Source organism: Pinus tabuliformis, chromosome 8, assembly GCF_031772625.1.
Source record: "Pinus tabuliformis cultivar Carrire ecotype Pingquan chromosome 8, CPIR1, whole genome shotgun sequence".
Taxonomy (NCBI): domain Eukaryota; kingdom Viridiplantae; phylum Streptophyta; class Pinopsida; order Pinales; family Pinaceae; genus Pinus; species Pinus tabuliformis.
In genome coordinates this window covers 1,550,075,224-1,550,090,291 of record NC_142294.1, presented here as the reverse complement: position 1 = coordinate 1,550,090,291, position 15,068 = coordinate 1,550,075,224, and the positions used below count along the sequence as shown (strand labels likewise).

Sequence of the window (15,068 nt, the reverse complement as noted above, 5' to 3'; positions counted from 1 at the left end):
GTTTCTGGGGATCAGTGGTATAGTCATATCCTCTACACAACACATCAAATTCAAACAGGAATGCATCTGGATCTTCTGATGTAAGGCCATGGAATGTGGGGATATGCTGAAGAGGAATTGCTTTCATAGGTGCATTAGCTGCAGTATCCACAATGGGGTATTGCAGTGTAGAGGTTTGGGTGTTTGGCTGGTTCTGGGCCATTTGGTCAAATATATTCCAAAAGCCTTCTGGGATATCTAGGAGGGTATTCCTAGGTTGTCAAGGGGGAATGGCTCTAATGGGAATGGCCTTGACAACATTTCCTTTATCTGGGATGATGAGAGTGCCTAAGGTCTGGGGGGATTCAGGTTCTTCAACTTCGTTATAAACGATTTTTGCAGCACTTCCCTTATCTGGGTTGCTTAATGGTTGAATTATCCTAAGAGGAGATTTTGGTTCTTCAATTTCTCCTGTTTCTCCTCTTTCTTCATAGAGATTGCTAAGGTTCCCTTCTTGCAATGATTTTAGGCTGGAATTTTCAATTTCTTGAAAATCTTGCTCTTCAGTTTGACTATGCACCTCAGCAAAGGCTACAGATGGTGATCCTGTGGCCTGAAGGAAACTAGTAGGCTGTCTAGAAGTAACTTTTCTAGGTCCTACTGAAGGCTGAGATTTTGCTTTCTTAAGGATTTCGTCTATAAAGGTCGATCAGCCAAGGGTCACCGGCCCCTTAGCTTTATCAGGCTTGGGTAGAGGTTTGGGATTCTTTTCTGGCTTTTTATGCTTAGTCATGCACACAAATCAACTGCTAGGTTCTACCCAAACAAAACAGCAACAAATCTGCAAGAAAGCGGGCATGGGAGCAGGGCTATTACATACTCAACACGCAGGTTCTTACCTTCCATTTTTAAAACACAATTCTTTCGTAATAGGGTCTTACACTACTCTGGAAAAGAAACAAATGGCTACACTCTTCCTCGGCAACAGCGCCAAAATGTAGAGCCATAAAAAGGGTCTTTTTCACCTCTAATTACCTCACATTAACTTGTCAATCCAGGAACGATTTGTTATCTCAAAGAGTGTACTCAGTTTGAGGCGGTCATTTGTCAGAGTAATGCTAGTAGTATAGTGCTCAAGAAAATACAAGAGTAAATGGATGCTTAAAAGAAAATCTACTTACAGCAAAGCACTTTAAAGCCTAAATCATGTATTCAGAAGACTAAGTAAATTACCAGTGAAGGGTATAGTAACAATAACTCATCCCTTTGTAAATTGATGTAACTGAAGACAATCAAGGAACAGATCGTCAATCTGGGAACTAGACAATGAATGTCGATGCTTGCTACAGTTTCAGATCGTTCAATGCAATGGCAATGCAAATAACAGGAAATGGAACAACAACTATAATTGAAACAGTAATTAGGAAATGAAACCGCGACTAGTCTTGATACACAGCGAAACCTTACTCTAAGAAAATGAAGGCAGCAATCGTACCCTACAGGAATCAAAGAACAATCCTTACTCTAAGAATAAATCGGACAGCAAATAGAAATGGAATGGCAACCAATTAGCAATGTAATATAGAATAGTGCTTAGAGCCAATTGTGAATATACAATACCAAAATAAATAACACACGCAGCACACATAGATATTAAGAGAAACAGTAATCTGACTCTAATACCACAAATATTGATCTCAGTTATAAAGGATAACGATCGCAATTCATAATGGAAGAGCAATGTCAATTAAACAACAATCGTAATGAAGGATAAACCATAGACGAATACAGTAATACCAACTTAAGAATATTACAGCTCGGTTACTCTGTAATTGAATAGTAATAGCATTCTGTAAAGAACAGTAATGTTACATTAATGATTTAAAGGAACAACAATATGTTATAAAGTCAGAATGAACAATACGACCTTCCTGTTACAGAGATGATATTGTAAATATAACATAGCTGTGATAAAATAACAAAGCACACCATATTACCGATCAAAGCTGATAATGGAAACCACACACGAACTAAAGATAATGGTACAGGAGCAAGTGTTCCACCAGGGCCGGGCCCTTAGCCTTCAGGGACACACCGCTTGAAATTATTCCAAGATCAAAGATGGAATAGCAACCAAATTTATATTAAAGCATTAAAACAGAGTTACAGTGGATCACTTATCAACGAGAGTCAATGATCAAAGTTTTGAATACAACGAGAAATTACATAAAAGTAACAACAACCCGTCCCCTGGGCTAACAGTGCTTCCCCTTTTTATAACAGCCGGGCGGAGATATCAATGATGCAAAAATAGTTAAGACTGCAATCCCTCAAGATCATAGGATCCTGAGGGATTCGCCAAACTGTTAATTCCAATTATCCCTTTGTTTTCTTGCGCCGATTCGATATCTCCTTTTCCTTTCCTTGGCTGATATGCTTCAGTTTGGATTACCGTGTTTGCATATGGTTTCCTGCCACAGGGACAGCAGTTAACTCTACTCTGTCTTTTTCCTTGGGATGGCAATCTTTCATTTTTCCCTTTTTCTGCATAAGAAAATGGCGATTATTAGTTATCTTGCGTTACATACAATCCTCATAGATTTTGCCATATTTTCTTATTAATTACCTAGTTCATGATGCAAAGGGATTATAAGTCTTTAAAGAAAAGATGACAAAATAATCAATAAAACATACCTTCTCCAGTGCTCCACCAGGCAGGCCGCTAAGCAACTGGCCCAATTGCGACAGAGCATGGAGGTGCTGAACATATGCCACGAAGTAGACATAGCAGCCAAAAACATGCAACTCCAAGACTTACAGCAAGCCATGGAAATATATAAGGATGTTCCTACTGTCGAGGAATTCATCAACTAAATTTTCTCTTATTAAAACAACAAGAACAATTTTTCCAAAAGATGTCACATATCACTCCTTATCTGATCATTAGTGACCAACTAACAGATAAATCAATTGACCATAGAACTAAGATTACTGATCTAAACATAAGAATCTCAGAGTTCATCGAATGGCAAGAAACAGAAGAGGGGAGGAAAGCTAATCTGCCTGAGATTGAGGAGACACACAAGGACATTCTTTTCACGGATTGGGATGCAAGGATCAAACAAGCCGAACTAGCAGTGGCAAGAGTAGCTGGGGTGTCAAGGAACACAGTAAAGGTGATAAACCACACTTTGTTTTCCACCAACCTAGTGAAAGAAGGCAACTCAAAATAACTACTTGATCTAAATGACTTACATAACAGATGGAAGAAAAGAGCGGAAACTCAAAGGGAAGCAATCGCAAAATTAGAAAAGACTGATTGGAAGTCGTATTGGCAATACCTCATCAAGCCACACAATCAAATCATGACCCTTAACTACTCACTCCATTCAACTCAGCAGATGCTACTACCTCTCACAGATGCAATTTTCATAGGATAGGTCAGAACACAGTTTGGGGCACCTCCTCAAGTCAAACCAATGGCCGATATATGTGATTTGAAAGACAAGTAGGCAGACAACAAATCATCATCATAGCCTTTGCTCATCAAGTCACTTTTTACTTTTAGATTTATTTAACTAGCTAGGAGGAAGGTTGTTTGAAACCTCCTCAATTTTTTGTATAATATATTTTTGAACATTAGTTAGAATAGTATTTATACCCTTCTCATGCATTTAGAGAAGGGTCCAAAATTTTATCAAAAACATTTGCAAATAATGCACCATTTTAAATTTGTGAATGCTTTGGTGAAATTATGGAACGTGATCATTTCTTTTAAATATCAGACTACTTTCCTTTGTTGATGCACTTTTGTATACTTGGAAAATAATTTGATCTGAAGAAAGGAGTTGATATATCATTAGTTAAATGAGCAGAACTTCACATATATGGTACTTTTATCTTGTATGATTAGTCATGTTTATGTTTAATTAGTGATAACACTTTATTTTCATGAATTGTATATGAGAGATGTTTTTATGTTAAGCATTAATTGCACTATTGTATGATTCCTAGATGAGATTTTTTATTTTCACAAATATATATATATATATATATAAGTAAAATTAATTCTATTAAGAGGAAGAGAAGGTATTTACAGGGTGACCGAAGTCAGTACATTGCTCTGAAGAGAGCCATCATTCCAAAAAACCAACTTAAGCCTCCTTCCAGAGGAGAAGAAACACATGACCATGTTCTAAAACCACCCATGGAGTCCCATACATCCCAAACAAAACCAGGAGACCCGTTCGTCAGCAGCCGGAAGAAACCCATAACCCAGATGACTAAGAAGCAGCCGAGGATAGCCAAAAACTTGATCAAAAAGAAGGAGGATCACCTCCAGCAGAAGCATGCTACTCATCAGGCCGTTCCTCCACAATTCGGCACCAGCCGAATTCCGGTTCATCCTCAAAAGGAGCGTTGAACTGAGCAGAGGGACCGGGATCGGCAGGCTGCATCTCCGTGTCCTGAATACCTCTCCCTGGTTCCGCTTGTGCAGGCTGTGGCATCATACCAATGCCAAGCTAGAATGCAGGGGGAGGACCATCAGCAGCTCCCGAACCTCCCGTATGACTATCAGAGCCTTCCAATTGCATGGTTTCGTAAAACACCATCGAGATGTGTGCAGTGACCCGTGGCCAATGAAGCGAACTGTTGAAAGTAAAAATGGCTGACCCAGTTGTCGAAGGTGGCCCTGGAGGCAGATTGGATACGCGGTGCCTTCCTCGCCCACTACGGGTAACAGGACCAATGCACCCGAGACCCGAAATCAGAGGCCACTTCCCAGAGCCCGAACTCCGGCCAGTGCCCCAGAGAGAATTAGCAAAAACCAAACACAGCGTCTCTGCTTCAGGCTCAGAATTGACAGAGAGGACCCAACTTAACACCTCACCTAACTGCATCATGCTAGCATTACCCTGCCCCTCCTTATAATTGTCTGCCCTTTCTCGATAAACCCACACCATTACTACCTCATTGATGGAGGCCGCCATCGCTTGCAGGTCACAGTGTACAAGAGCCGAAGCCATAACAGCGGATCCTGTAGCACTTAACAGGAGAATGTAATGGCCTGCATGCCAGGCTACCCTCCCCCGATTGACATTACACTTCACGTACAGGGTGGGCAGGTGTCGAGCCGCCTCCCACCACCCCTGTCCCATCACGCTGATCGCCTCCCTATTCACCCGCATCCGGGGGAGCTGCATCGCTTTGAACCAACTTGGTGAATTCCTGGGCATGATCATGGTTTTGAATTATGTCAGTTGTGCCTGATAACATGGTGTGTCTTGCTTCCACTCCCAAATTAGCCAGGAGATCCGCGACCTTGTTCCCTTCCCTCTTGATATGATTGAAAATAATGGCTTGATTTTTGTGGAGGAGGTGTTCTATGGCCTCCAGTCTGGCCTCAAGCCTCCAGCTATTAGCAATTTTCCTCGCATGAGTCCCGTTTTGAAGTTGTTTGGCCATGTTTATGAGGATTTGGGAGTCCCCTTCAATCTCCAGGGGCTGGAAGTTGAAGTTCTTGGAGAGGAGGAGCCCTTGCCAAAGCCCTTCCAGTTCCGCCGAGTTATTGGTGTCCCAGCCTATATTCCCAAAGTAGAGGAGGATTGGAGACCCTTTGTAGTCTCTAAAAACACCCCCAAATCCTGCATTTCCGGGGTTGCCCTTGGAGGCGCCATCGAAATTGAGCTTGATGGAGTTCCTAGGGGGAGGGGTCCAAGAGTCCTTCTTGTTGTTGATGCTCATCATCGTGGTAGGTGAGTGAGCATCCAGCTGGAGGTTCAGATTCCAATTTGCCCAAATGGCTTTTTCAGCGTTGATGGAGGGAACATCTTCCTGCGTCCATTTGCCGATCGCCAAGGTCTCCTGGAGGTTGTGGCAGAAATTGCCCCATATGATTTCTGGAGGGGAACTTTGATCCTTGAATATGCGCTTGTTCCTTTCCTTCCAGATCGTCCAGAGGAGGAGTCCAGGGATTATTCTCCAAAGGTGATTGAGAATCCCGCTTTTGTAGGGGGTCTGGTGCCATTGACGAAGGGAGTCGGGGATGTCTACTAAACCTCTGCAATTTCTCTGACATCAGAAGCTATCTTTGTCCCACAGTTGTTTGGCCAGAGGGAAGGAAGCGAGGAGGTGCTAAAAGGTTTTTTCCTGATCTTTACAGTTGACGCACCTGGAGGATCCATGAAAATTCCTGCGTCTGAGATTATCCCAGGTAAGAATCTTGCGATGCCCCACCAGCCAGAGGAAAAGAGAGACCTTGGGCCAAATGCCTGGAGTCCAAATTCAGCTCCAAATGGGATCTGGGGGGTCTGATTCCATGCATAAGAGCTTGTAGGCCTCTTTAGTTGTGAAGGTTCCCCTGGGAGTGTAGCCCCAACGGAGGATATCCTTGTCCTCCGAGCATCTGATTGGCCAATTTTGGAGCTCCCCCTCTAGAAGCTATTGAGTTTGGTGATCTGCATGCTCAATTATTCAATTGCTATTCTTCCATTGTCGGTATGCTTGATCCATGTCCTGGGTCCAATTCTGCCATACTTCTTCTTGTAACTGTCCCTCCCTATATCTGTGTGGATGTTGTTCAAGGATGTTATGGAGTTTTGGCAGATGGTTCCACGCGTCCATCCAGAATCGCGTCGATCGTCCATTCCTCACTTCCCAAAAATTGTGTTGTTGGATCATTAGGTAGTGTTGTTTGGCGGCATTCCAGATTAAGGAACCTTTCACTGTGGGGGTGTACCTGATCAGATCTTCCGGCGGCCTGAGGTTGGCATACTTGGCTGTCCAGATGGTTGCCCATGGCTTGTTGGGTGTTGTTACCCATTGCCACCATATTTTGGCACACATGATTGAGTTGTTGTGACTTGGGTCCCTTAGACCAATGCCTCCCTTTTCTTTAGGCTTACAGACTGTTGTCCATCTCACCAAGGCCCATTTGCGATTGGTTCCAGTGGCACCCCATAAGAAGTTGCGCTGAAGGGCTTTTATTTTTTTAATTACCCATTTGGGCGCTGCCAAGATAGAAAAAAGGTATAGAGGCATAGACTGAAGGACCGCTTTGATTAGGACCAATCGACTGGCAATATTCAAAGTTCTATGAGTCCATAGATTTAAGCGAGATTCTAACTTCTCAAGGAGAGTGCACGAAGAGGCGTGCTTTAAGGCGGAGGCTATTAGAGGGGCGCCCAGATATTTGGAGGGAAGGGAGTCAATGGTAAAACCCAGAATACGCGCAATGGCAAATTGAGTGACCGGGGGGGTGTGGAAGAAGTAAATCTGAGATTTAGCCGTATTGATGCTAGTGCTTGAGGCTTCGGAGAAATCATTCAGCAGGGTTTTGAAAAGAGATGCTTCCTGAACAGAGGGGTACCCAAAAAGCATATTGTCATCCACAAACTGTTGGTGGGAAATCGCAGGCACATTGTGGATGGACAGACCTTTGAGTCGATTGGAGAGGAGGGCTTGCTTAATGTGACGACCCAGGCCTTCCGCCATCAACACAAAAAGGAAAGGTGAAAGGGGATCACCTTGTCTGATTCCTCTGGAATGCCTGAAGGGATGGGAGGGGATGCCATTAATGAGGATGGAGAAAAAGGAGGAAGATATTAGGCTCATCACCCAGCGCACCCACATATGTGAGAAACCAAAAGCTGATAGCATTTTTTGAATGTATAACCAATTAAGCTTATCAAAAGCTTTTGAGAGATCGAGCTTGAGGATCATACCTGCTTGTTTGGAGTGCTTGAGGGAGTGTATGACTTCATGAGAGAGAATGATTCCGTCTAGAATCTGTCGTCCCTCTACATAGCCCGACTGTTCTGATGAGATGAGCATGGGTAGAAATGGTTTCAGCCTGTTGGAAATCACCTTGTATATGACATTACAAAGTACAATTGGCCTAAATTTTTCCGGTGTTCTGGTGATATCCTCCTTGAGGATAAGCGCCATGAAGGTAGAATTAAGGGAGGGAAGAAGCCAGTGTTGGGTGTGCAATTCCTCCACCACTTGCCAAACCTCTTCTTTTATCAAATCCCAAAAGGAGTGGAAGAATGTTGTGGTAAAGCCATCCGGTCCAGGGGCCTTACCTTCCTTGAGCTGTTGCATTGCTGTGTCCACCTCCTGTTGCATGATAGGACATAGGAGAAGTTCATTTTGCTCTGCTGTAATGCTTTTGGGCACATTAGTGATGATTTTATCTATGGCTGGAGTTCTATCCAGTTGGGGTTCTTGATGAACCTATTGAAAATTCCTAAGGAACTCCTGCTCTATCTCCTCATGATTTTCCAATCTCTCCCCCTCTGGATTCTAAATGAACAAGATAGTGTTCTGCATCCTTCGTTTTATTGTGGTTCGATGAAAGAATTTAGTGTTCCTTTCTCCCTCTTTCAGCCATTTAATCCTAGATTTTTGTCTCCATAGGATTTCTTCCTACTTCCTTCGTTCCTCTAATTGGTTATGAATGCGCAGTTCCTGAGCCAGGGTTTCCTCATTGTGTCCTTCTGAGATGATATGTTGCTGGAGCTCTGCCATCTCCTTGTTTAAACTCTGCTGGGCTTGAAAGATGTTGCCGAATGTCTCTTTGTTCCAAATCTTGATTTGGGCCTTAAGGAATTTGAGTTTTTGCTGGAACTGAAACATTTTTGAACCGCCTGGTGGGGGAAAGGAGGTCCATACAGATCTGATGAAGTCTTTGAATGCGGGGTGTGAGAGCCAGAAAGCCTCGAAGCGAAAAGGTCACCTTTTTACATCACCTGGTCTTTGCCATTGGAGGGTGATCGGCCAATGATCTGAGCCTGAGTATGGGAGAATTGAAGCCGATAGATCTCCGCCTAGATGCACTATATTGTCAGAAAGGAGGAATCTATCAAGTTTGGATGCTATTTGCTGCCGTCCAGTTCTACGGTTGCTCCATGTATGCGTACCATTGCAAAATTGCATATCTATGAGAGCATTGTTATATATGAAATCCTTGAAGTGGGCAACCTCCTGCTCCAGTCTCGCGCGCCCCCCTTTCTTTTCTTCAATCTTGGTTATCATATTATAGTCCCCCCCTATGATCCACAGCGGATGGACTCTGTTGCTGTTGAGTTCTTCCATTGTATTAAGAGCTACAATTTTTTTGCTGGCTACTTGGGGAAAATAAACGTTGGTCAAGTGGCCATACACATTAGTGCCTACTATGTGAAAGGTTGCTTGAATCATGTGATGTGTTGCATGAATGTCTTTCAGCTCAATCGCTTGGGTGCTCCAAGCAATTGCCAATCCTCCCGAAGCCCCTGTGGCATCCACTGCCACCGAGTGACATCCTGGCCAAGCTTTAGATAGAATATTTGCTATAGCAATATTATTACACTTAGTTTCTTGTAGAAAGAAAATTTGTGGCTGCTCCTGCTTAATCATATCTTTTATTAGTCTTCGTTTCCCAGGGCTATTGAGCCCTCTTATATTCCAAGAGATCAGCGCCATGGTTCACTGGGTGGGCTTGTAGTACTTAGTTAGCTTAGCATACCTGCCTGATTCCACCAGAATTTTCCCTAGCACAATTGTCCGCTAGAGATCTGTTCTTCTCCCTCGCTTTTTGGAATCCTTGGGGGGTAAGCCTACATCCCATTGACTACCCGATTGGATGGCAAACTGCTGTTGCTGGTAAGCTCTGGCGATGATGACTTCCAATTTGCTGATCTGGAGCTCCGATATTTTGTCATAATCCCTTTTCCTGCAAAATTGCTCCATTGCCAGGATATCAAGACCATTTAGGTCAATGCTCTCAGGCTCTTCCTCCATTTGTTGTACTTGATTTTCCTCATCCACAATGAAAGCAGGGCGTAAGGATTGACTGGGAATGTCATCCACCTCCATATCTGTCTCTTTTTCCTCGGAGTTCTTGCTTGCCTTCTGGGGTGAGTCCGGGGGGGAACTAAGATGAGAGGGGGGGGCTAAGGGCGTAGGATCGGGGGGGGGGGGGGGGGTATGCAGGAGATGGTCAGCTGAGGGATCGGCGAGGGCCTCAAAACTGTTGCTGGTTGAGGGGAGGGAGGCGGCATCCGGCAAGGGTTTTTTCCCTGAGGGGGGCTTCTTGTGAGATCTTTTACGGGAGGCTACTTTAGTAAATCCGTCTTGATCGGTCTGCCCCGACGGTGCAGCATTGACAGAGTTGAGATTGAGAGGACAATCTCTGAAGAGATGACCCAATGCATGGCATCTACGATAGCGAAATGGGACATGCTCATAATCTAGGGGTTGAACCCATTCGAAATCATCATGAAGAAGACTTACCGAGTCCGGGAGGGGTTTGTCCAAACGCATGAAGACACAAATACGGGCATAGGAGGTGTATCTGCGCAGTTTCGTTTCCTCCGCCGATTTTACATACTCCCCCAATCCATTTCCTATGTCCTTGAGAGAATCTTCATCCCAGTACTCTGCCGGAAGCGAGTACATCCTGATCCATACTGGAGCCCAACTAAGGTCCTCCTTGTCTGGGTTGAACCTTTCCACCCACGCTCTTAGGTAGAGGCCCGCTGAATTGAAGAAGTAGGGCCCTTGATCCATGATACGGTTTCTATCTTCTATGCACAGAAAGATCGCTGTGAAGAACCCTTTAGGTCCTAGTTGCAGGGTTACATGGCCTTTAGGCTTCCATTTGGCTGAGATCCAGCCATGCAATGCCTTTTCCGTCAGCCAGAAGCCAATAAACTTTCCAATAAGTGCATGGTCCTTCATGAACTGGATTTTTCCGTTGACCCTATGGCTCGGCAGTTCAATCTTGGGCCGTTCAGCAGCCACTGGCTTGCAGGTCTTCGACGTGATCCTGGGCCTTTCCTCTGTTTCTGGAGATCCTTCCAATTTCCCGTTGGCTTCTTCTGTCGCATGCGTGGATTGATTTGTATTCTGCTGCCCTTGAAGGCGATCACTGTTCTCTGCATCGTGCCCTAGTTCAGAAGTCAGAGAGCCAGAATGCCCTTGAGGCTTACGAGTGGACGATGGGGAGGGCGTTGAGGCCCCCCCCTGGGAAAAGCCCATTGCCTCGGCAGAGAACCAAAGGTGGTTTGTCGGTTGATGGCAGCTGATCGTTCTGCAAGGATCTGGAGGAGTGCAGGGAGCGCAGGCCGCGCCGTCGTAGGGTTTTCAGAACCCTAGTTCCCAGAGCCTCTCTAAGGTCGCAGTCACAGTATAATCTTACCTTATATATATATATATATATATATATATATATATATATATATATATATATCTATATATATATATCTATATATATATATATATATATATATATATATATATATATATATATATTCAATATAGTTTATACATTTATTTGACTAACTATTTAGTTAAAGAAATTATCTTTACACGTTATCATCTCTGTTTTATGCATGATTGATCTTTATTATCACATGTCAATTAGATATCTTTGTAGATCGCATATTATATAGAAATACCTAGGTTTATATTAGATTAAGTTATCTAGAGATTTGCATGATAGAATAGGTCATTTAAGTTATCATTATTCTATTGCAATAACTCGTAAACCACCCACTCTCATTTTAAAACCCATACTGGGAAATTGGTCCCATCATCCCCAGTCAGAGCCACCACTTTAAATGGAAAAGGAGTTGTCTTAAGGTCCAAACCAGGTGGTTATCCCCCATGTTGGAGCAATAGAAATATGAGGCTTCAACAGGGCCTCTCTCAAAGTTGAAAGAAATCCATCCCTAATATTCCTGTGCACATATTATAGAAATAAACGAAGAAAAGAGAAGCCATGTTGAAGTATAGTCAAGATCTGTGAGCCATGAAGAAGCATGGGAAGTCTCATTGGAGTATGCAGGTGGGCTGAGATTAAATTCTCTACATGGATAATCACATAGGGAAATGGTGAAGTGAACAAATCCCATTCTCATGTTTTAATGAAGTGGCAGAATTCGTAAGAAGATATGCAATAGAAGAATGGAGTTTATGCCAGGAGTACACCCCTTGGGAAATGTGGATGAGCCTAGTGTAGCAGAGGAACAAAACTAAATATTTCCATTGAGCAAGTGGGGGAATACAGATTGTTGTGTACATGCTGAAGAGAATGGAGTAGAGAGTGTGAAAATAGATCAATTGGACCAGGTGTTGAACTGAAACAAAGTGTTGCAAAGAGCTTGTGCTATAGAAGGCCAAGAGAAGAATATATGTTGTTGAGAGAATAAGAATGAGTACATTGTGCTACTACAGAGTGAGCAGAGGATAGGATGTTGGTGTGTGAGGTCGAGAGAGACTGTGGAACATCAAAAGACTGAGAGTAGAAGTATGATACTGCGGTAAACCAGATTGGTATATCTCAGTATATGTGATTGCCTCTATTTTTAGTTTGAAAATTGTATGAAAGGTAGAATAGTGGCTAGAGAAGGTGGGGGCCTCAATTCATAAGATGTTGATGTCTCTTGGAAAATAGGTGCTTGCTATCATAAGGGGGTTGGTGCCTCCTATGAGTGGGTGCTCACAAATAAATTTATGTAATTAAGTAGGTGCTTAATTTACGTCATAAAAATAAACAAATTGGTGGTTTTTTCCCTTTGGGTTTCCATGTAAAAATACCTATGGCAATATGTGTGTTGCTTATGTGATGGATTTATGTACATTTGAATACCTTATCTTGTTGATTATCTGAATTGTGTACAAAATCTCTCACAAGTAACTGACCATAGTGAAAAGAGTTAAAGACCTATACTTAGAATTGAAAAAACTTCACTATTACTGATTCACCACCCCTCTTAGTAATTTCTTATTCCAACATTATCAATGAACGATTGACTTCCTTTGTTTTGAGGATATAGTGCAAGTGCACAGTCTTCATTCTCTTGTTTTTATTTCTCCCTTTTCCACACCTTTGTGTATTCTTTTGTATGCTTCATAAGGACATCTTCTTACTTGTTTGTTTAGGAGACTTTATTATGCTACTTCTAGATTCATGTGTTATGTGTTGATAGTTATTACACTTATAACATTCAATATTGTAATCAAGTAGAGCAGCAAATCAATTGTAGTTTCTATCAAAAAATGCATGAGAACTTCTAGTTTTATTGCTCACATAATCATTATTTGAGGTCTTATAAGATCATATATTTCTATCTCTCACGTGATCACTTCTTGCATAATCTACATAACCTATTGTTTTGTGACAAAAATTATTGGAAGGAAACAATAGCCAAGGAAGAGATTTTGGCACCAGGTTATAAAAAGCCTTCTTGGTGGAACAATTCTTAGGAACTCACTCTTGCTGTTCTTGTGAAAATCATCAGGTTTATGTTGGTCCTCATGTCCTTTCCTAGTGATTCTTTCATAGATGATGGAACCCTTGAAAATATTAGTATAGTTTTTATGATTTACTTCATTTTCCTTTTATGATGCCTTTGTGATTTTAGTGTTTACATCTCCTTCAAGGGTCTTTTTAGCCAACATGTATCATGACCAGTGATGACATTTGGAAACAGAGAATATTATCTAATATTTCAACACTCTTTCCTAACTTCAAAATTCTATTCAACTAATTAGTTGTTTTCTCTAGTTCCTTTCTTAAGGAAATGATTTTAGCTTCTAGCTTCTTGCAATTTTCTTCCTTTTCTTTCACTTGGATTCTCACCACTTATTTTATCGTTTTTTCCTCTTCTAGTTGATTCTTTGGTATGATAAATATTTTTCATAATTCATCAAGATCATGATCACTATTTTCATATTTCTATAATTTCCCTTTCTTTTTATTTTTCCCTTCAGCCTATCTATTTATTTAAGGCAATAATGAGTTCTACTTCAGTATTAACTTCCCCATCAATGTCTTCTTCTTCTTAATCTAATTTTTCTTTCTAATTGTCTTCATTTTCTTTATCAATTTACATTTTATTCGTGTCTATGAAGAGGAATTCTTCATAGTCAATAAAAAATATATATCCATCACTTTCTTCATACAAGCTTTTGTCATCTCTAGAGAAAAAATATTCTTCTTGGTATATTTTCATTTTTTTGTCAATAAGGTTTTCTTTATCTGTTATGTTCTTCTTCATCATAGTTGTATTACCTTTTTCTATTGACGTTTAGAAGAAAAATGTCCTACTCGAACACAATTAAAATTTTTGAAGGGTAGCTTAACTTTTTATTTGTTGGACCCTCTTGTTAGCTTTCTCACAAATTTTGCTTCTTTCTATATCAAATTCATGGCTGGAAAAATCATAAGATTTGTGTCCTTTTGTCCTCCTTAATTCTTTGAAATTTGCTTCCTTGTTTGTTTGCTTTTCTTTTTTATCCCCATTTCATATGCAATGAGAATGTCATGCAACTCATCCATCATCAATTTATCCAAATGCTTTATTTCTTCAATGGTAGAGACATTGGCATTAAATATTAAAGGGAGTGACCTTAATTCCATTTGCACAATAATTGGTTCTTCAACCTTCTCACTAAGTCTCCTAATGGTGTCAACAATTTAATCCATATGGAAGAAATAGGCTGCAACATTTTCGTCATCCTTCATTTTCAAGTTCTCAAATTATCTTCATGATTTTGGAGCTTTTCCTTTTTCAACTTTTCATCGCCTTCATATATTTATTGAATTTTTGCCCAAATTTATTTAGTTGATTCACAATGCACCACCTTGACAAATTTCAATTTTAATAGACCACATAATATAAAATTCATGGCTTTTGCGTTATTTCACTAACCTTGTTCTCATTCATATTTGTTGGAGGAGTTTTGGGGGTTGTATAACTAGTCATGATTGATTGCCAAATATCAAACCCAACAACCATTAGACAACTACACATCCTTACACTCCACAATGCATAGTTTGTTCAGTCAAACAATGGTGATATGTTTGTGGAGAAACCTTCTTGAATAGCCATGTGTGCCCCCCTAAATATACCTTCTAGTCGTTAGATTGTTTTTGAAGGAACTCACTCAAATTTTAATTGTTGAAAGTATGCTTATACTAAGAGGGGGGTGAATAAGTATAAGATTATTTTTTAAATGAGTATTCATAAATGATTCATTAACTTCAAAATATTAAAGTCATGTAAACTCAAATCCTAGTACATAAATTTTAACATGGAACC

At 41.2% G+C, this 15,068-nt stretch overlaps 1 protein-coding gene across 1 annotated transcript; it reads right to left on the bottom strand.

Annotated features, from left to right (window-relative positions):
* Positions 1 to 8,712: 8,712 nt before the first annotated feature.
* LOC149241839 (uncharacterized) lies at positions 8,713 to 9,444 on the bottom strand. The gene has a single exon (XM_089370671.1). It carries the CDS (start codon positions 9,442 to 9,444, stop codon positions 8,713 to 8,715), a length of 732 nt encoding a protein of 243 aa, XP_089226797.1.
* Between the last annotated feature and the right edge of the window lie 5,624 nt (positions 9,445 to 15,068).